Source organism: Cetorhinus maximus, chromosome 6 (genome assembly GCF_964194155.1).
Source record: "Cetorhinus maximus chromosome 6, sCetMax3.hap1.1, whole genome shotgun sequence".
NCBI lineage: Eukaryota > Metazoa > Chordata > Chondrichthyes > Lamniformes > Cetorhinidae > Cetorhinus > Cetorhinus maximus.
This window is the reverse complement of record NC_135884.1, coordinates 149,755,897-149,776,228: the sequence shown is the minus strand read 5'-3', so window position 1 is coordinate 149,776,228 and position 20,332 is coordinate 149,755,897. Positions and strand designations below refer to the sequence as shown.

The window sequence follows — 20,332 nt, the reverse complement described above, 5'->3', positions numbered from 1 at the left end:
AGTCTGGCTGATAGTGAAGTCAAAAAAGAAGCCCGAGACTAAATTCTGTGGTAAAAAGAAGAATACGCGTAGGAAGAGGATGCACAATTACCGATGAGGCACCATCTTCAAACAAGACTAAGCCTGATACTTCCCAATGTGGAGGGGAAGGTGGGGAAAAGTCAAGGGAATCAAAAAGAGACTCATGATTTGCAAATTCGTGAGCGACAATTTACTGTTGGAGAAGCAGCATATGTAAAGAATTTCAGTGGAGGACCGAAGTGGTTACCTAGTAAAGTAAGCCCTGTGACCGGACCATTGTCATACCACGTGGGAGTGGAGGTCCAGATCACCCGTAAGCATGTGAATCATTTAAGGATAAGGGAGATACCCCGACAAAATAATGTTCCATCACTGCTGAACCTATGGTTCCTGTTGAACTTGCTCAGCCAAGGATAGACATGCCTGATGTCTCTGTCGGAATGGAAGACACTGAACTGCAAGTGCCTAATGAGGTACCTGAAGTTAACACAGTTCCAAAGAATATATTTTTCCTGCAAAAGAATCGGAAGTCGTGGAGCTGCGACGTTCCAGACGGATCAGGAAACCACCTGAAAGACTGAACTTGTAATTGCATGACCTGTGTAAACATTCTAATGTCATGAGATAAATATCTTTGTAAATACAAAATGTACAGAAAAGTTAAAGGGGGATGAATGTAGTAGTTATAGTTTTGATAAACGTAGGTCTGCAGCTTTAAGAATAATCCTGTCTTGCAAGATCACATGATCTTTGTAAACTAATGGGTTAGCAGCGCAGGGAAACTCAAGGAGAGAGTTCTTCTTTAGTTATAGAGTTTGATGCACACATGTAGTTGCTGCTGCTGTCTTGTGAATAAGGTTAAATGTGTTCACTAAGAAATGTTGCCTGAAAAATCAAGTCTATATCAAAACTTCCCACTCTGGGCACCAAAACTGCAGTTGTGTCTCCATCATTGGATGGATAAGTAAGCTAAGTGATTTGAGCCTGGCTTTCCTATGAGAGTTGGGTTAGAATCAATTCAACTTTGCTTTGGTTCTCAGGACACCACAGGCTCTAAGCCAAGGTAGAAATCCAACCTTTTTAGAATTTGGATCAATTCCACACCCTGCTTAATAAAGGGAGAGGGGAATTTCTTCATTTCACACTTGGGTCGTGAATAATCGTCACCGATACTGCAAGTGTCTATCCAATTCAGTAAATACTGCGTTCACTTTCAGGCAGTGCACTCCAGATCATAACTGCAAAATGACATGTGAACCTGTAAATACATGTAAAGTTCAGGTCAGCTGGAACAGTGAGGGAAGAGGAAAATCTAACCCAATTGCACACGGAGAACAGAGATCACTCAGACCTCACAGTTGACTCTGACATTTAGATTAATGTCTGGGAACCTCTCATATCATTGCTACCTTGCTCGTGCCTTGGAATCAAAAATATATTGTAATCCATTCACTCCCTGTTAAATCTACTCACTGTCAAGTCTACTCCATGTTTAGTTGAGAATTGCTTGAATGGTTCTAACAGAGAACAACTCGAATAAACAATTTAACAGCGAGTAGATGGATCTTTTCAACGGGCTGTTTGTTGTTTTGTTTCCTAAGCCAATAATATTTATACATATCAATGTTTTATTTTTGCTTTTGTCCAATTTGCTTCCTGCCATTCTGAAGTTACTGGCTGATGTTGGTATCAATTCCAGGCATCTGCTGTCAACCAGTAGTTTTTCTGATGTGCTAACCAATATTTATCCTTAACCTAACAATTTAAAAAAAAGATTATTGGGTCATTCATCATACTGCTACTTGAGTGACCTTGTTGTGCTCAAATTGGTTGCCACATTTCCAACATTACAACAGTGACTACACTCAATTTAATTTGCTGTAAAGTGCTCTGGGACATACCAAGGTCATTAAAGACATTATATAATTGCAGGTTCTTTCTTTTCAAGTCACCATTTTCCATGTGCCGAGCCCAGTGGGTGAAAGTTGGCGAGGTCACATCAATTCCAATACTGTACAGTCTTCACTCAATATTCAGTATCCACCTTGGCCTTTTGTGAATAGGAATCCTTTTTTTTCATTCTTTCATGGGCATCGTTGGCTGGGCCAGCATTTTTCTTGCCCATCCCTTATTGCCCTTGAGGTGGTGGTGGTGGCCACCTTGTTGAACAGCTGCAGTCCATGTCATGTAGGTACTCCCACAGTGCTGTTAAGGATTTCGACCTAGCGACAGGGAAGGGATGGCGATATAGTTCCAAGTCAGGGTGGTGTAGGTCTTGGAGGGGAACTTGCAGGTGGTGGTGTTTCCATGCATCTACTGCCCTTGTTCTTCTAGGTGGCAGAGTTTGCAGGTTTGGAAGGCATTGTCGAAGGAGCCTTGGGTGAGTTGCTGCAGTGCATCTTAGAATTAATTATTTTCTTCCTTACCAACTGACAGAAACTGAGGCCTTTTTGCTATATTACCTCTGCTAAGCCAACATCAGTGAAGCCAACAGAAGCCAGTGGTCAAATCTAACAACTTGCTGGCTTGTGTGGTTCTGTATCAATGATACAGTGTGTTGACCAACAGGATATTCTGACTTAAATGTATAGGACTGTCAGTAATCTCGCCTTAGTCCTGTTTACTATGTATTTTAATGGATTAAGGTAATCTGCTCAAGGCGTTTAAAATAGTAAAGGGGTTCAATAGGGTAGATACAGAGAAACAATTCCCTGTGATCAAGTAAGATAATCCTACAATTATAGATAGGCTCTTTGGGAAGGAAATCAACATATTCTTATACAAAGTGTGGTAGAAATCTGGAACTCTCACAGAAAGCCGGGGTCAATTGCAGTTTGCAAGACTGAAATCAACAATTTTGTTAGGTAAAAGTAGAAAAGGAAATGAAACAAAAGCAAGTAGAGTTGAGAAGCAAAACTGAGTGGTGGAGCAGGTTAGAGGGGCTGAATGGCCACATCCAGTACTATAATCCTATAGTTATTTCACTCACTCAGTGAATCTTCAGCTTTTTCTAGAAGGCTCTGTTGAAATGGTCCATATGCTTTTCCTCATTTTTCTCAGAAGTGGGAACCAATAGTTTGGACTCTTATTTCCATTTTTGCAGTTGTATCTCAAATAGCTTTGTTCTTTTTGCTTCTCCTTCAATAATTTCTACCTGCATCACCTGTCCACCTAAATAATAAATAATTTCAGTTCAGTTTACTTCTTGTTCCTGCAGTTTTACTCAAACCTTTGACAAATTCCCTGTAATATTCTTCAACCACCTTTATTCTCCTAACAGAAACAGCGGGCTGGATTTTACCGTCAGTGAGCGGGGGTGGGGCCTGCTCATCGACGCGTAAAATGACGTGCGGTGACATCAGGCGGAACTCCCGACGTCACCGCGCCCCATTTAAGTTTTCAGGAAGGCGGGGGCGCAGCAAAATCAGCTGTGGGCCCGCTGACCTGTCAATGGCCAATTGAGGCCATTGACAGAGCAATTAAAGTAATTAATGGACCTGCCCGTCCAGCCTTAAGGTTGGCGGGCAGGCCGGGAGCCCCAGTGGGAATTAGAAAAAGCATGAAACCTCATCCACGGGCGGGATGAGGTTTCATGTAGAGTTTTTAAAATTTTAATGAAGTTTTTTTGGAAATTATGAACATGTCCCAACTCATGTGACATTGTCACATGAGGGGACATGTTTGGGGAATTTTATTTTTCTATTTTGAGCTTTTTCATATTTCGAGCCGATCTCCCTGAGGCTGCACTTAGCCTCAGGGAGATCAGTGCGCTTTGTCTTGCGCATGTGTGAAAGAGCGCTCTCTCAATTTTAGGAATCCCCCCTGCCCGCACAGGGAGCACATAGCGCTTCCCTGCGGACATCACGCTGGGCGGGCCTTAATGGGCCCGCCCATGTAAAATGGCGCCGCACCTCCAATCGGGGGCGCCGATCGGAAGCGCGCCTGTACGCACCCACCCATCAGCTTCCCCCCCAACAGGGAGAAAATTCAGCCCAGCATCTTGGGAAATTTCTGGCTGTTGCAATTTTCCCATGAAGTCTGATGTTTTTATTTTCTCCAATGAGCACCGGTGCATGTGCACAGCTGCCATTAGGGTGACTGGCAGTTTGACTTTGTTGCCAAGATCCAGAGGGGCTTTGGGATGCAGATGGCACTTAACCCTTTGGGTGCCAGCCCCAAAAACTGCAGCATGGTTGGAAGATTGTGATACAATATTCTGAGTACTGAGGTAGAGAGAAATGGGAAATGTTGGAAATGGACCATGGTCAGTCATTTTCTGAAGGATGCCTTGCGGCATTGGAAGAGGTCCCTCATCAGAAATGGCCCCAGCAAATTAAACCCATATACAGAAAAATTAAAAAGAGAAAGAAGCTTGCCAGTGAGGTATCTTCAAACTCTGATCATCGTAAAGTGATGTAAGTCTGGCAGTCAACTTGCGTACAGCAAGCACCCGCAAGCTGCACTGTGATAAACGACCACATTATCTGTTTTAGTAAAAGTTTTTGAGGTATAATTTTTGTCCAGTGCACTAGAAAGAACTCCCCTGCTCTTCTACGAATAGCATCATGCAATCTTTTAAGTCCACCTGCGAGGGTAATCTGGATCTCAATTTAATGCTGCATCCAAAAGCTGATACCCCTGAGAGTGCAGCGCTCAGCACTTCGAAAATCTTTTGGTTTTCTGTGCTCTTGCCATTTATCTGTCTGTCACTCACTCCACCCTTTTCTCTATGCAGGAGGTTCCTCCAGGCAGATGAAGGGTCCTGATTCTGAAAAAAGATGTTAACCTATCCTTTCTTTTAAGATTCTGATGATTTCGATTTTCACAGCATGCTGTTCTTTTAAAAAATCAGATATGTTGCATTGGCCAATTTTTTTTTTGTCTTTTTAGCTTCAAACACTGACAAGATATGTCACATGAGGGAAACAAGAGAAATGAACAGCAGACAGACATTTCAGTTGGGTTAGAACCCAGCCACTAGGGCTAAAGTTAACCCTGATTCATCATACACGATGTCGGTTTAAGTTTACTCCAGAGATCTGAGCACAACATCTTGGCTGCCACTCCCAGTGCTGTACTGAGGGAGTGCAATGGTGTCAGAGGTATCATCTTTCACATATAACGTTAAACCGACATCCTGTCTGCCCTTTCAGTTGGATTTTAAGCATCGCATGGCACTATTTCAAGGGACAGCAGGGGAGTTTACCTGAGTCTCTTGACCAATGTTCATCCCTCAACCAACATCTTTCTGGTCATTATCACGTTACTGTTTGTGGGATCTTGCTATTTGCGAACTGGCTAGCCATTTCCTACATTACAACAGTGTCTATATTTTGAAAATGTTTAATTAGCTGAAAAGCATTTTAAATGGTCTTGAGGTCATGAAAGGTGCTATATAAATGCAAGTTTATTTTCACAAGGCGTACACTTTGCCGAAAAGATTGGCATAGCGGCCATGTCATTGCACAATCAGGTCTTCGACATCATTGACATCTTGGAGGTGAATTTCTTCAGTGTTTCTCCCATTATGCCACCTCAGCTTCAATGGGAGTTTGGAAGAGAACCCTGATTAAGTGGAGTTTCTGACAGCAGACTGCTGAAATTACGGCCGTTGAGCCCGAGAAGCCCCGGGCAAACGCAGCCACTATGTGTAGGAGCGCAATTCCATTCACTGCCCTGCTTGAGGGAAACTCTGAGGGACCCCTTGTAACAGAGCGATGGGACTCTCCTTTGCCAACCAACACAACATGAGTTTCTGATTTTAGTTGTGTCACTGCGGGCAGTCGCGAAGTGAAACTTAGGCCCTTCAACGCCAGGTAGAGGAGGAGAACTGAAAGCTACAGAGACAAAAACCCCTGAAGCCGCGGCCACGCTACATCCATCTTTTTTCTTGGTGTAAATCAAGGAAAAGATTGGAAGCAGTTAACAAATCCCCGCTAGGCCAATATGCCACCAATTGGAGGTTATGACCTGAGGGCTCCTGATTCACTTGGGATCTAAGAAAGAGCAATCTGGGTATATTGTAAATGGCGAGAAGCTGAGAACTGTGGAAGAGCAGAGAGATTTCAGGGTCCACGTATAGAATCACAGAAAGCTGGTGGACATGTAAAAATTTAACCAAAAGGGCTAGTGGAATGTTGCTCTTTTATTGCCAGTGGACTGGAAAACTAACTGGTGCAGGTTACGTTAGCTACATTAAAGACTGGTTCAACCCTATTTAGAGTATTGTGTTCAGTTCTGGGCACTGTGCCGCAGGTAGAATATATTTGCCCTGGAGGGGGCTGCAGTGCAGCTTCACCAGAATGCTACGGGGACTAAAGGAGTTAATTTAAGAGTGCAGAATTAATAGATTAGACTTGTATTTCCTCGAGAAGATTAGGGGGTGATGTAATTAAGGTGTTTATGATACTTAAAGAATTTCAGAGAGAAACCATTTCCTCTGGTGGGGGTCCAGAACAAAGGGAATGACCTTAAATCTAGAACTAGGCCATTCGGGGGTGATGTCAAGAAACATTTCTTCTCACGAGGTGCAGTGGAAATCTGGAACTCTCTCTGTCAAAAAATAACTGCTGAGACTGAGGAGGTCAATTGCAAATTTGAAAATCGAGATTGATAGATTTTTGTCAGACAAGGTTATGGAGTTAAAATGGGCAGATGAAGTTAAAAAAAAATCAACCATGACATAACTGAATGGTGAAGGAGGCTCAGTTGACTCCTCCTCTTCCCATGTAGATATACAAATCTGCTGAGCCTATCGAGGGAAAGTGAACCTCAAATTATCCTCAGGCCATGGGCAGGATTCATGCCCCTGACACTGGAGTGAAATGGGGTTCCCAAGACCATACTTGCCAGCTGTCAGCAATGCTTCAGCAATATTCCTGGAGTCAGCCTCCAAATTGACTCCCTCCTTGCTTGCTGTCCAATTAAAGATGGTGGGTGGGCTCCCGATGCTGCCGGCCAAATCAGAGGGTCAGCAGCTCTAGAACCTCGGCAACCCCACTGGACTAGGTGGGCACTACTGAGGGAGATAGGAGACCCCGAGGGCATCTCAACATAGAGGCAACCTTGGAGTGGTGAAGGCAGTAGGCTCCTCAGATTGGAAGACAAACCCCTCCAGTTAGATCATTGGGGGTGTAAGTGGTGCCTTTCATGCTTTCATGCCCTTTCATGCTCTTTCAGCATTGGAACTGTCAGCTCAGATGGCCCCCCCCATTAAGCTGCTGGCCTCTGCATATGGCAGGGGAGTTGCTCTACCACCAGAAAAATGCTGGTGAACCCTCTAAATCACCTCTAATTGGAGCCTACATGTGTTAATTTGGCTGTCCACCTCCATGGTATGGGCAGTCAATCAGGGCCAGGCAGGAATGCATCGGACAGCCTTCCTGATGTAACGCCTTGCTTCTTTTCCCAGCCCTCCCACCTACAAGCCTACCACCACTGCCAAAGCTTGACCAGTTTTAGCATACAGGTTTTGATGAACTTGGAGCAAACCCAGCTTACAACACACATGTGCAAGGGCTGAGGCTCTGAGCTACAGAAGCCAGACAGTAGCAGATGGAAACCAATTGTTAATATCTCCTGATCTTGAGAGCTGATTGAAAGCTGATTTACTGGACAAGATTAACGAGAAAGAAAGCCCACTCCCGGAACACTACACCAGCAATGGTAAAGCTTTGAGAGCGGACAAGAATAGACAACTGAGAGAAAGGAAATACTTCCATTTTATAGCATCTTTCATGACCTGAGTATATCCCAAAATGCTTTACAGCCAATGAAGTTTTTTTGTAGTGTAGTCACTGTGGTAACTTAGGAAATGTACAGTCAATATGCCCACAATAACAATAACAAATAATTGACCAGGTCACTTGTTTTAGGCATTGGTTGTGGAATAAATATCTGACAGACCAGAGGGAAGAGCTCTTCCGCTTTTTTCCAAGTAGTGCTTTGGATCTTTTATGCCCATCTGAGGACAGGGGGTGCCTCTGTTTAGCATCTCATGAAGAAGATGGCACCTCTGACAGTGCAGCACCTCAGTACATTGCATGCTCTAGTGTCTGGAGTGGGGATCAACTGACAGCCACCAGCTCACTGAACTAAGGGTGAAAGCTAAGCCAGAGTGTAGTAGATATGGTGATTTAATGCCAGGAGTTCTGTGAAGCCGTGAAATCCCTCAGGGGACAGCTTTTGAGAGTAGCTCTGTGTAGGACAGATCCAACCAACAAATTGAACCTGATCCGATTCTCAGGAACAGGGGCGGAGACTATTTTGGATTGGTGTGCCTCACATTTTGACAGTAATGGTTTTGGAGTCTACTTCAGTAGGATGCGGGCGATGGGAGGGCAGGGCGAAAGATGAGGGATATCTCTGTGGCACTGTGCCACCACTAACTCTATTCCTACATACCAACTGCATTCCTCTCTCTGTCAACTGTCTGAGGTTGAACCAGACTCTTCACAATCTTTTTGCGATATTTGACTCCAAGATGAGCTTCCAACCACTTATCCATGTCATCACTCAGACTACCTATTTCCACCTCCGTATCTTTGTACAACTTCAACTCTGCTCACCTGCTGCCAAAACCCTCATCCATGCTTTCTTTTTTTAACCTCTAGACTATTCCAATGCAGTCCCAGCTGGTCTTCCCCATTCTATCCCCCATAAACTTGAGTCCATCCAAACTTTTTCTGGGATCTAAGGAAAGATGACAAAAAGCTTAGTCAGAGGGATAGGTTTTAAGCAGTTTCTTAAAAAAGGAAAGAGGTGGAGAGGTTTATGGAGGCAATTCTGGGGCTCAGGGCCAAGGCAGCTGAAAGCGAGGCCACCAGTGATGGAATGATTAGAATCAGGGGTACTCAATGGAGGAATTTGAATACACGGATGAGAATTTTAAAATCAAGGCACTAGTTGATCAGGAGCCAACGCAAGTTTGTGGGCATAAGGGTGCTAGGAGAACCGGACTTGGTGCAATTTTAAAATTCTTATCCTTGTATTCAAATCTGTCCATTATCTCTCCCTTCCCTAACTCTATAATCTCCTCCAGTCACACAATCCTCTGAGATAGCTGTGCTCATCTAATTCTGGGGTATTGAGTACTGCTTAAAACCTACCTCTTTGACTAAGCTTTTTGTCATCTTCCCTTATGTGGCTCAGTGTCAAATTTTGCTTTACAACACGCTTAAGGAACGTTTTATAACGTTAAAGGCACAATAAAAATGTAAAATAAAAGCAAAATACTGCGGAGGCTGGAAATCCGAAACAAAAACACAAATATCCAGAAAAACTCAGCAGGTCCGACAGCATTTGCAGAGAGGAATACAGTTTAACTATAAAAATGTAGGTTGTTGTTGTTGTGATGAGCTGGGCGGGAAACAAAGTTTAAAGGTGTGGTTTTGCATTTGACACTTTCTGCGGGCCTTTGAAAATGTTATTGGCCTACTCTGCCAGGCCCAGCTCCTGACGCTTATGCCTGTTTTATTCAGGTATACATCGCAGTCGAGTTACATGAGGCAGACAGGAATTCCAACAACGATGCTATTCCGACAGTTCCACCTCACCCTCTCATGCCTGCAGATGGGGGAGGGGTGGGGCTGGGGTCAGATGCAAGAAAGCTCCATACAAATTCTGTCAGACTGTAGATTGGGAAAAGGGGCGGAGGTCAGGCCTAATCAGGGCCCCGTCCAAAATTGATGCTGCTGCCTGCACTGATCTAGCAGCAACTTAACCCACCCCGGCTTCGGAATTTCCGTGCTCCATTATTCAGTGAGGTTTGAGTAAGGTTAAACATCAAAGAGGCATCAAAACTAAATCATCAAACCGTCCGCAGTTATGGAGAGAGATCAGAGAAACTGGAATTGTCCTCCTTGGAGCAGCGAAGGTTAAGATGAGATTTAAGAGGGATTAAGGATGGTTTTGATATGAAGGAACTGTATCCACTGAAGAGCGGGTGTGCAGCTAGACGACACAGATTTAAGATAATTGGTAAAATAATCAGAAAGGAGATGGGGACAAATTTTTACTACAAGTTGCGATAATCTGCCTGGAAGGAATTTTGCAGCAGATTCAATTGTTAATTTTCGAAAGGTAGGTGGATAAATACATGGATAGGAAAAAAAATAACTGCAGCGCTATGGGAAAAGAACAATTGAATTTAATAGCTTTTTCAAATGGCCAGCACAGACATGATGGGTTGAATGGCCTCCTTTTGTACTATAAAATTCTAACCCGGATACTCTAATCTCTCTTCCCCCACCCCGCCCCCCCCCCCCCCCCCACCCCACAAATTATCAGGCCCTCTGGAAAATTCCAGCCATTTTTTTGGATTTTTTTTTTGGCTTTTTTCCTTCTGGTCCCACCTGTCAGGCAAGTCTTTCTCACGTCTGCCCAGCCATGTGAGAGAGATCCGGGATCTGACATCACCCACTCAAGACCCATTAGCTTGTGAAATTGCTTTCACCTTTGCAAGTGAATTCCCAGTCAGTCGAAATTTTCAGCGAGGAAATAAATTACAAAACTCAACAGGGGTGGCGGGAGATCGGAGAGGGGGGGGTGGGGGTGGGGGGGAAGTGTCATCAGCTTATTCTTCAGGAAGGGACAGAGATGAAAACTGTCGGAGCGTGGACATAATCAATGAAGGGAGTTAAATGGGCCAAGGAGCCTCATCTCATTTTGTGGTTTTTATCTACTTCAGTTATATCTTCATGGCAAACAAATATCAGAAGTGATTTTGCTGATGAAATACCTGCTGATGGATTGTGGGAAAAACAAAAAAATGATGATGAAAAGAAATGAGATTTTTTTTTAGTCAATAAATAAACATATGAAGCAAAGTTATCTTTATTACATGAACTGTTTTCTAGTAAATTAGTACATGTGTTTACTACAACAGTGGACTGCATTGCTTTAGCATAGCGTTGCATAGCTGCCTGTCGTTCCCTGGTACTTTCTTTAAGTGGCCATGCCTCATCTATAAGCTTAGACATCGTGTGTTACCAAGCTATTTCCCCAAGGGGATATCAGAGCCTTCGCTTTAGGGTAAATTCATCAAACTCAGCAAAGAGCCAGGCATGGAAAAGATCAGAGAATTGGTGCTACTCTGTTGTTGCACTATCTCTCACCTGTGCTCCGCTTGAACCCAATTCCCTACAGGTAGGATAGCCTACTGGGTTACATACGCAAATTTTCCAGTAGTGGAGGTGTTCAGAGGCATTGGGATTTGAAAATGTGGCTGATTTCCACCCCCTAAAATCCACCCCCCGCCCCGCCTCCACTCCCACTCCGAGTCCCCTTTAACTTCACTCAACTCAGGTCAGCTAACCTGGCACAGGCTGGGAGTTGAATCTGGGAGCTTGCAGTCTGAATGGTTCATTCAACAACACTAACTCCAGCAGCTGCACTACCCACTGGTGCTTACACCCGCATCATTATAATAAGAATTTGTTGCATTTTGTACTCTCCATTATATATTGTTATAAATAAACCATTTTGTAGATAGACCGAAAAAAAAACCCTTGCAAAAATAACGCTACAAATGCAAAACTGTTATGTGATAGCACTGAATGAATTACCGACTCATTCTCACTAATAGATGTACAATTTGGTGTCATCAAAAATCCTCTGAGTTGCATAATTCCAGTGCCAAGAAATTTCAGAAGAGGTCAAGATTTGCATTCCATTCCCAGAAGAAATGAATCGCTTAAATTAAATAGAATCACCTTTGCAGCAGACAGGAGCAAACATATGTACCACAATCTACTTCACTTAATGTACCTCTGCTTAAGCCTATAAATAATTTAACCCTTAAGGTGCATTGTTTCTTTAGACAGTGTCACCTGAAAGGACAGCCTCCTCTTGATTTTGAATCCAGGGAGCAAATGCTTAGTATTTATAATGTATCCGAAGTTCCCCTTGATTATAATTTGTTAACATGATACAGAGTGATTACTAAAAGTGGCACTGATAGAAAAGCAATACTGCAGTAATTAGACAATCAAGAGGGCAGTCGCAGAGGGCACCAGCACCCCAATAGCCAATTTGTCCCTCATTTCAGCCCTTCCTGTAATCAACTTGACCATTATGGAAAGCGTAACAATTACAAGTCTGCCAGCACTGATGCTGAAGTTCAAGTCCATTAACCTTTAAGACGTTGATTATCTTGCTTATGAAAGGTTTCACTAATGAGGTTGTGGGATGTTCTTCATTATCCTGTGCTGTGTCTCAGTGGCTACTGTCTTTCTTGCTGCCATCCAAAAAACCACACACACACACACACACACAGAAGGAAAGGCCCAATTTTCAGGTAGTACATTGTGAGACAGAGCCAACGATGAATTATACTCACAGAAGCTACAAGAATTGGTTTTGCAGAGCCGAAGATATTAAGGGAGAAATGAGTGAGAAGGACCCAAAATCTTACGGGCCTTGGAACAATGAATTAACTGAGGGGTAGGGAGTGGCCACTGTGCATTTTTGTTTTTGATGGCTTGGCTCGGTGGTAGCACTCACCACTTTGTGTCAGAAGGTTCTGGGTTCAATTCTCGCTCCACAGACTTGAGTTCAAAAATCAAGACTGAAACTCCAGTATAGTACTTAGGGAGAGCTGCATTACATGGAGGTGTTGTCTTTCAGATGAACATTAGACTCAAGGACCATCTCTCTCAGATGAATGTAAAAGCTCCTGTTGCACTATTTACCAGATGGGCTGCAGCAGCTCACGAGGGTGGCTCACCACCACCTTCTCAAGGGCAATTATGGATGGGCAACAAATTTTGGCTTTTGGAAGCACCCATATCCCATGAACGAATAAAATAATGCATTTTTTAAGAAGTCAACCATTTAGAAATCACCACTAAAATTGCCTGGAACTTGGGGGAGTATCACAATACCATGGAGATTATTGAAGTGACTCCTGTGGCTATAATTGACCTGTTAGCAGGAACTCTTGCTCATGACTTCCTGACTGGTTGGGTGGAAATTAGGTGAGAGTCATATTGAGCCTAACAGTGATGTTAATCCCTCTCCTATCTCACCCACCTCTGCATACCTGAAACATATTATTGGCTCACACGGCCACTTGATCAAGACACCCTGTTGTTGGTAGCACAAGTGAATTGGACACCATCAAGAGTCAAAGCCGTCAGAAAGGGAGGGGGAGAAGTTAATTTTATTTTTAAACAGCTTTCTTTTAGAAAGTATTGACTTATGTATGTAGCACTTTTTACAACCTCCAGCTATCCCAAAACAATTTACAAACAACAAATTCATTTTTTTGGGTGCTGTTGTAATATAGGAAATTTAGCAGCCAGTTTGTGCAAAGCTAGATCTCATAGACAGATGTTATTTTGCAGGATGGAGTATTGAAGTGCAGACATACGTGAAAAAGACAAGGCAGTGAAATTCCAGGGGGCACGGGGCAGAAAGCTACCATGTGGGTGCTGGGGTGGGGCAGCATTTTGGGCAGGTGCTTTTTCAGCGATGTTGACTGAACATTGGTGAGGACACCGGACAGATCTCCTCTGCTCCCATTGAAGATAGTGCCTGGGATCTTTTATATCCACCTGAGATGGCAGACAAGACCTCCGTTTAAAGTCTCAACTTTCAGATCCATCTCCAATACTGCAATTCCCCTTCCACGTGCACTTGGAGCGTCAGATCAAAGCTTGTACTCAAGCCGATGGAATGGGAGTTCTGACTCAGGCAAGAATGCTCCCCACTGAGCTGTAGCTGATACTACTACTTAAATGATTCCCCGTTCAAAACAGTACTTAGAAATGAATTTGTTGTCCAATTTGTGTGACTGATTTGAGGTCCAGCGTGGATTACAAGAAGGGTCAAATGCTCCCTTTCTTCACCCCCAATGCAATCCTTAACTCCTACTGTAGCAAAGATGCCCCTCTGTCTCCTGCATTCACCATGCTATGTGACCTTTCTGAATTACTCAAAAAGCAGCGAGCGCTGTGCGACACACTGGAAACTGAGCTGACACGGGGCTCAAAATTCATTTCACACTGAACCTTGTGCAATCAGCAGTGAAAGAAGACTCTCATTCCATCAGCCTGGGCTGGTTTGGAACTCTGAACCACCAGGGGTGAAAGGAGACTTGCCTCTCTCTCAGGTAGACATTTAATTAACTTAGCTGAGAATGTACTTGGCTGCTACGATTAAACATGTACAAGGTAAAAGGGGGATAAAGAGAATTGCTGGCTCTTCAATTATTGAACTGTTTTCCAAAGGAGTAGTGTCCTCAAGGAAAGGACAATAAAAATCAGGATCAGGAGAAGTCAACCCTGAGCATATTAAAGATCCCTTGAGTGTCATGGTTATAGAAGACTAGACAGCAATACTGGTAGATTAAATTTCCCCTGGCACTCTCAACTTGAATGGCAATGCACTTGAGTGAATCCATATTCCTGTTCCAAAAATACATTTTCACAGAAAAAAAGTTTAATAAAAATAGGATTTGTCCATCGAATTATAAAAGCAGTTTTAACCTTTCAGATTTTTCCTTTCACATTTTCATGTTTCTTTTAAACACTGTCTCTTTTTCTGTACTAGGGATTATAAGGACGGCCCTTCCGAACATGGATCGGGAAGCAAGGGAGGAATATCTCGTGGTGATACAAGCAAAGGATATGGGCGGCCACATGGGAGGTCTCTCCGGGACAACAACTGTTACAGTCACATTGACTGATGTTAATGACAACCCACCCAAGTTTACACAGAGTAAGTGTCATCAATCACGGTCTTTCTGTGCTTTGATTGTAACCCAAATGTAAGATTTTTCTTATTATATGTTGATGGAATGCGGGTTATTAAAAAAAACCTGTGGAACAGGTTTACGCTATATAAGCATCACTTGAGCAGCCACCCATGCAGCCTCCATCTGCACGACCTGACATGGCTCAGTGCCTTTTCTCCAAAGGCAAACTGTGCTCCTCAATCCTCCAATGAATATGATTGTAATTGTTACACACCCTATGTAGCTTCTCACTGAGCCGGCTCTGTTGCATTCCTATTATCTTCTGTCTCTCATTGTCTGCTGGAGTTTTCACAGGACCAAGTATGGCCTTAGATGTCACCTCGTTGCACAGACTCTTTGCATTTCTGATTCTTTATTCCACTGTCTGTTTTCTCCATTTCTGGATGAGATGATAAACCCGGGTCTCCTCTGTCCTTTTATATGTATGTGAAAGATTCCACAGCACTACTGCGCAGGAGAAATTTGCACGGCTTTGGGAAAGTAGCTGCAGATTTAGACTAACCGGATGGTTCTGTCAAAGCGACAGCACAGGCGTGCTGTACGATGGCTTCCTCACTGCCGTATGTTTCTTAGGGCTGAAATTTACTGGCCTCCTGCGGGTGGGAAAACAGGTGGGTGAACTGATAAATTAGGGCACCATGCCATTGTTCCACCTAACCCTGCCACAATTGTATGGGCAGCGGGAGAGGCTTTAAGTGGGTTGCCCACCTGTGGACCAATTGAGGCCCTTAAGTGGGAAATTAATGCCCAATTCATAATTGCCCATAGGCCTCATCCTGCCGCTGCTCCATTATAACATATAGTATGCGCCCAACATGCCTGGCAGGCTTAACCCTGTGGGCTGCTGGTCAGTAAAAGGGGAGGAATGTGCTGTGTTTCTGGTCCCCCTGTGCCAGTTGTAAATCCCTTCCCACAGGTTTGGCTCCCCACATTCCACCCCCCCCCACCCAACCTGCCCAACACACTTGCTGGAGCCTGTAAGCCCGGCCCCTGGATGCCTGGGTCCATCACTGAATTCCACCTCCTTGGCTTACCTGCTATACTGGCAGTGGCCACTGCTCCTGCCTGGCGCTGCCATTGTGCAGAGCTGCCAACCTCTGTTGGCCGGTAGCTCTATGAGGCGGGATGTTGTCCGGGAGACGGGTGGTGACTGACTTGGTACTACGGAGCTTGAATACTGCTGAAAAAGGAGACCTTTTTGTTGAAACTATTCATCTTACACTCATCAGGGCAATTCGCAAGAACATTCCAGTGTCAGGGAAACATCAACTTTATACTGCATGAGGAGAGAGTGCTGATTAGTTGGCAAGTGGACTCTGATTGGCAGAGGTGTTGCCACGGAGAATGCACCAGTGATGGTGACTGATAGCTAACTGCCAAGCATTGTTTGAAATTTAGACCAGGCTGCTTGACTCTTTTAGCTGAAACAGGCGCAATGTGTGTACACGTTCTTTCTGTTTACAAAAAACAGGGCCCTAATATATATAGCTTCCAGTACACACAAATGCACCAGACTGTGAGCCTGACTTACAATCTTAAATTGTTCGTCAACGCAATTCTTAGCACACTGAGGATTATTTAGCAAATGTTGTCCAATCGCGGAATCACATCTAATGTTTGACACTGTTTGAGTTTTGTGAGCTGGTTGGGTACAGTCCGTACCTTGCCTGTTGCGAACAGTGGAAGGGACATGCTGTTTGATATGATCAAACAAAACTGTTTTTTTCCTATTTAGAAACTCTTACTATCTATTTTTATATTACTAGCTAACTTTCTCTGATACTCTCCTTTCTCCCTCTTTATTTGTTTTCTAGTCGTTCTTTGTTGGTTCTTAAAATCTGCCCAATCTTCTGACTGACCATGAATCTTTGTACAGTGTTTCTTTCAAATTGATACGATCGAGTGTATAGGAAAACAATCACCTGAAACTTTCCCTCCAAGTCACACACACCCTGACTTCATTTAGGTCAAAATCCTTGAATTCCCTCCCTAACAGCTAATTGAGTGTTACCATACAGACAGCAGCAGTACAAGAAAGCAGCTCACCACCGCCTTCTCAAGGGCAATTAGGGGTGGGCAAATTAATGCTGGTTTTGCCAACACCACTTACATCACATGAAAAAATTGAAAACAAATACATTTCCAACTAGGGTCACTTGGCAGTGATCAGGAGCAGAAATGTCAGCTGCTTTTATTCCCTTGCCTAAGCAATGAACATCAAGGCTGAGTGTCATACCCCTAAGCTAACCTAGTCGAGATTGTCTGGCTAGAAATGGGTTCCTGTGTCTCTGCTGGTGTATATAGAATCAATCATCAACTTTATAAACTCACTAAGATATTTGTTGGGTTACTTCTATTCACTGTTTAACGGGAGAGAGAGGTTATTTACACAAAACCCAACTGTCAGCTAATCAAGTTGGGGAATAGAACAATAATCCCTAGAGCCTAAAGTAAAAACATATTTGTTAAAATAAATAGTCACATAAACGTACATAGGCCACACACTCATGCCAAATCTCTGATTATAAAATGATTGGCCGGTGATTTATGAGAACTCTGTTGGTTGGAACAGATGTTTTGTACGTAGATCTCGAGCCACCAAACTAAAACTGAAGCACCAGCACAAATGGCATGTATTTTCCAACTGGGGGAATTCAAGTCTAAATTTTAATGTGCTCTATTAAATTCTGCTGTGTGCTATTTTGAGTGGCTGTTGACTTATTTAAAATGACCAGCTTGACATCTACCTAAAAATAGGCAACTGAAGAATATAGCACAACTGTGAACCTTGTCAATTGGGAAATAAACTCTTATGAGTGATCACAACACCCTGTTCAAGTTTTCTAAAGTTTGGTGGCCTATGTCATTTCCTCGACTCATTGTCAGGACCCTTGTCAAAGAGCAAGTCTCATTAGAAATGCTATTGAAAGTTAACATGTCATTCCCAAGTGACATAGCCCAGTGTGGACTGAAACCAAACTGTATCAGATTGATTATACAAGGTCCAGTTCTTGGTCAGTGGACATCAGTGCTTCTGAGGACCATAACATGAGCTCAAAAGCTACTGGCCTGGGGAGGGGAATGTTTAGCCTGAGTGCTGTTGAATGAACTTTGCTGTTCAGAGTATGTGTGGACTCTACGTGTTGACGTCAGCTCTGACACCCTCACTATCTCTATTGACATGCATTGTCCAGCATCATGCATGCAAAATGGGCAAGATGGCAGCATCTTGAGGGGAGGAATAGAAGAAAAAAGAAAAAGATGAAGGCAGACAAGATGACTGGAGACAAGGGCGGAATGAAGTGGACAGGAGAAGTGGAGACAAATGGAGAGAATAGTAGAAAAGTGAAGAGGAGAGAACAGGAAAGGAGCAAGAAAGGGAGGTGAGCTGAGGTGAGCAATTGAAAGGAGAAAAGAAGAGAAGAAAGGAGATGAAAAGAGAGGAGAGGAGAACATAAGTACATATGAAAAACCAGCTGGAATAGACCCTTCAAGCCTGCTCCACCATTGAATATCATCATGGCTGATCTGCTACCTCAGCCAGACCTTCCTGCACTACCCCCATATCCCTTAATTCCCTGAGTACCAAAAATGTATCTACCTTTGTCTTGAATGTGTTCAGCGACTAAGCATCCACAGCTCTCTGGTGTAGAGAATTCCAAAGATCCACAACGCTTTGAGTTAAGAAATTTCCCCTCAAGTGAGCTTTAATGGCCAACCCCTTACTCTGAGGCTGTGACCCCCAATATTACACTCCCTAGTCAGGGGAAACATCTTTCCAGCAACTACTCAATTAAGCATTTTTAAAATATTGTATATTTTAGTGAGGTCAATGCTCATTCTTCTGAACTCCAAGAAATATAGTTCCAGTCTGCTGGATAAGAGGGAGGTGGTAGCGTAGTGGTATTGTCATTGGACTAGTAATCCAGAGCCCCGAGGGTCTGGGTTCGAATCCTACCATGGCTGATGTTGGAATTTGAATTCAATAAAAATCTGGAATTAAAAAGTCTGATGATGACCATGAAACCATTGTCAATTGCTGTAAAAGCCCATCTGGTTCACTACATTTAGGGAAGGAAATCTGCTGCTGTCCTTACATGTGACTCACAGCAATGTAGTTAACTCTGAAAGCCACTCAGTTGTATCAAACTGCTAGAAAGTCAAAAGTAGAACTGGATGGACCAGCTGGCATCAACCTAGGCATCGGAAACTACAACAGCAAACCCAGCCCTGTCGACCCTGAAAAGTCTTCCTTACTAACACCTGGGGGCTAGTGCCAAAATTGGGAGAGCTGTCACAAGACTAGTCAAGCAACAGCCTGACATAGTCATACTCTTGGAATCATACCTTACAGATAATGTCCCAGACACCACCATCACCATCCCTGGGTATGTCCTGTCCCACCAGCAGGACAGACCCACCAGGGATGGCAGCACAGTGGTATACAGTCAGGAAGGAATTGTCCTGGGAGTCCCCAAATGGTCTCTGGACCACCTGGAGTCTCATGGCATCAGGTCAAATATGGGTAGGAAAACCTCCTGCTGATTACCACGTACCATCCCCCCTCAACTGATGAATCAGTGCTTCTCTATGTTGAACACCACTTGGAGGAAGCACTGAAGCTGGCAAGGGTGCAGAATGTACTCTGGGTGGGGCCTTCAATGTCCATCAACAAGAGAAGCTCAGTAGCACCACCACAGACCAAGGTGGCTGAGTCCTAAATGACATAGCTGCTAGTCTGGGTCTGCGGCAGGCGGTGAGGGAACCAACAAGAGGGGAAAACATATTTGACCTCATCCTCACCAACCTCCCTGCCACAGATGCAACTGTCCTTGAGAGCAACGGTAGGTGTGACCAACGCACAGTTGTTGTGGAGATGAAGTCCATCTTCACGTTGAGAATATTCTCAGTTGTGTTGTGTGGCACTACCACCGTGCTAAATGGGATAGATTCCTGACAGATCCAGTAATTCAAGGCTGGAAAACCATGGGGCAAGGCGTTCTGGGCCATCAGCAGCAGCAGAATTGTGCGCAACCACAATGAAGAGTGCAGACAGGCATGTCAGGAGTAGCACTAGGCACACCCAAAAATGAGACGTCAACCTGGTGAAGCTATAACGCAGGACAATTTGCTTGCCAAACAGCATAAGCAGCAAGTGATAGATAGAGCTAAGTGATTCCACAACCAATGGATCAGATCTAAGCTCTGCAGTCCTGCCACATCCAGTTGTGAATAGTGGTGGACAATTAAACAACTCACTGGAGGAGGAGGGTCCATAAATATCCCCATACTCAATGACAGGGGAGCCCAGCACATCAGCACCTATTAACCTTCATTACAAAGGGAGTACAGGAGTGAGAATATAATACTGAGGAAGTATTACTACAATTGTACAGGGTCTTAGTGAGACCACAACTGAAGTACAGTTTTGGTTCCGTACCTAAGGCACAAGACACTGGCCTTGGAGAGAATGGTTCACTTGACTGGTTCCTGTGATAAGTGATTGACCTCTGAAGAGAGATTTTTCTTTTTTTTTGTTAGTTCATGGGATGTGGC

The 20,332-nt window shown here is 43.8% G+C and overlaps 1 protein-coding gene across 2 annotated transcripts in view; it reads left to right on the top strand.

Annotated features, from left to right (window-relative positions):
• Nucleotides 1–20,332, top strand: part of LOC144682225 (cadherin-8-like) — a 266,245-nt gene that overhangs the window by 164,093 nt on the left and 81,820 nt on the right. For both annotated transcript variants that reach the window (XM_078544648.1, XM_078544647.1), the window contains exon 5: nt 14,572–14,739. In XM_078544648.1, the coding sequence (XP_078400774.1) occupies nt 14,572–14,739 (168 nt within the window). The remainder of the gene's footprint in view (nt 1–14,571; nt 14,740–20,332) is intronic.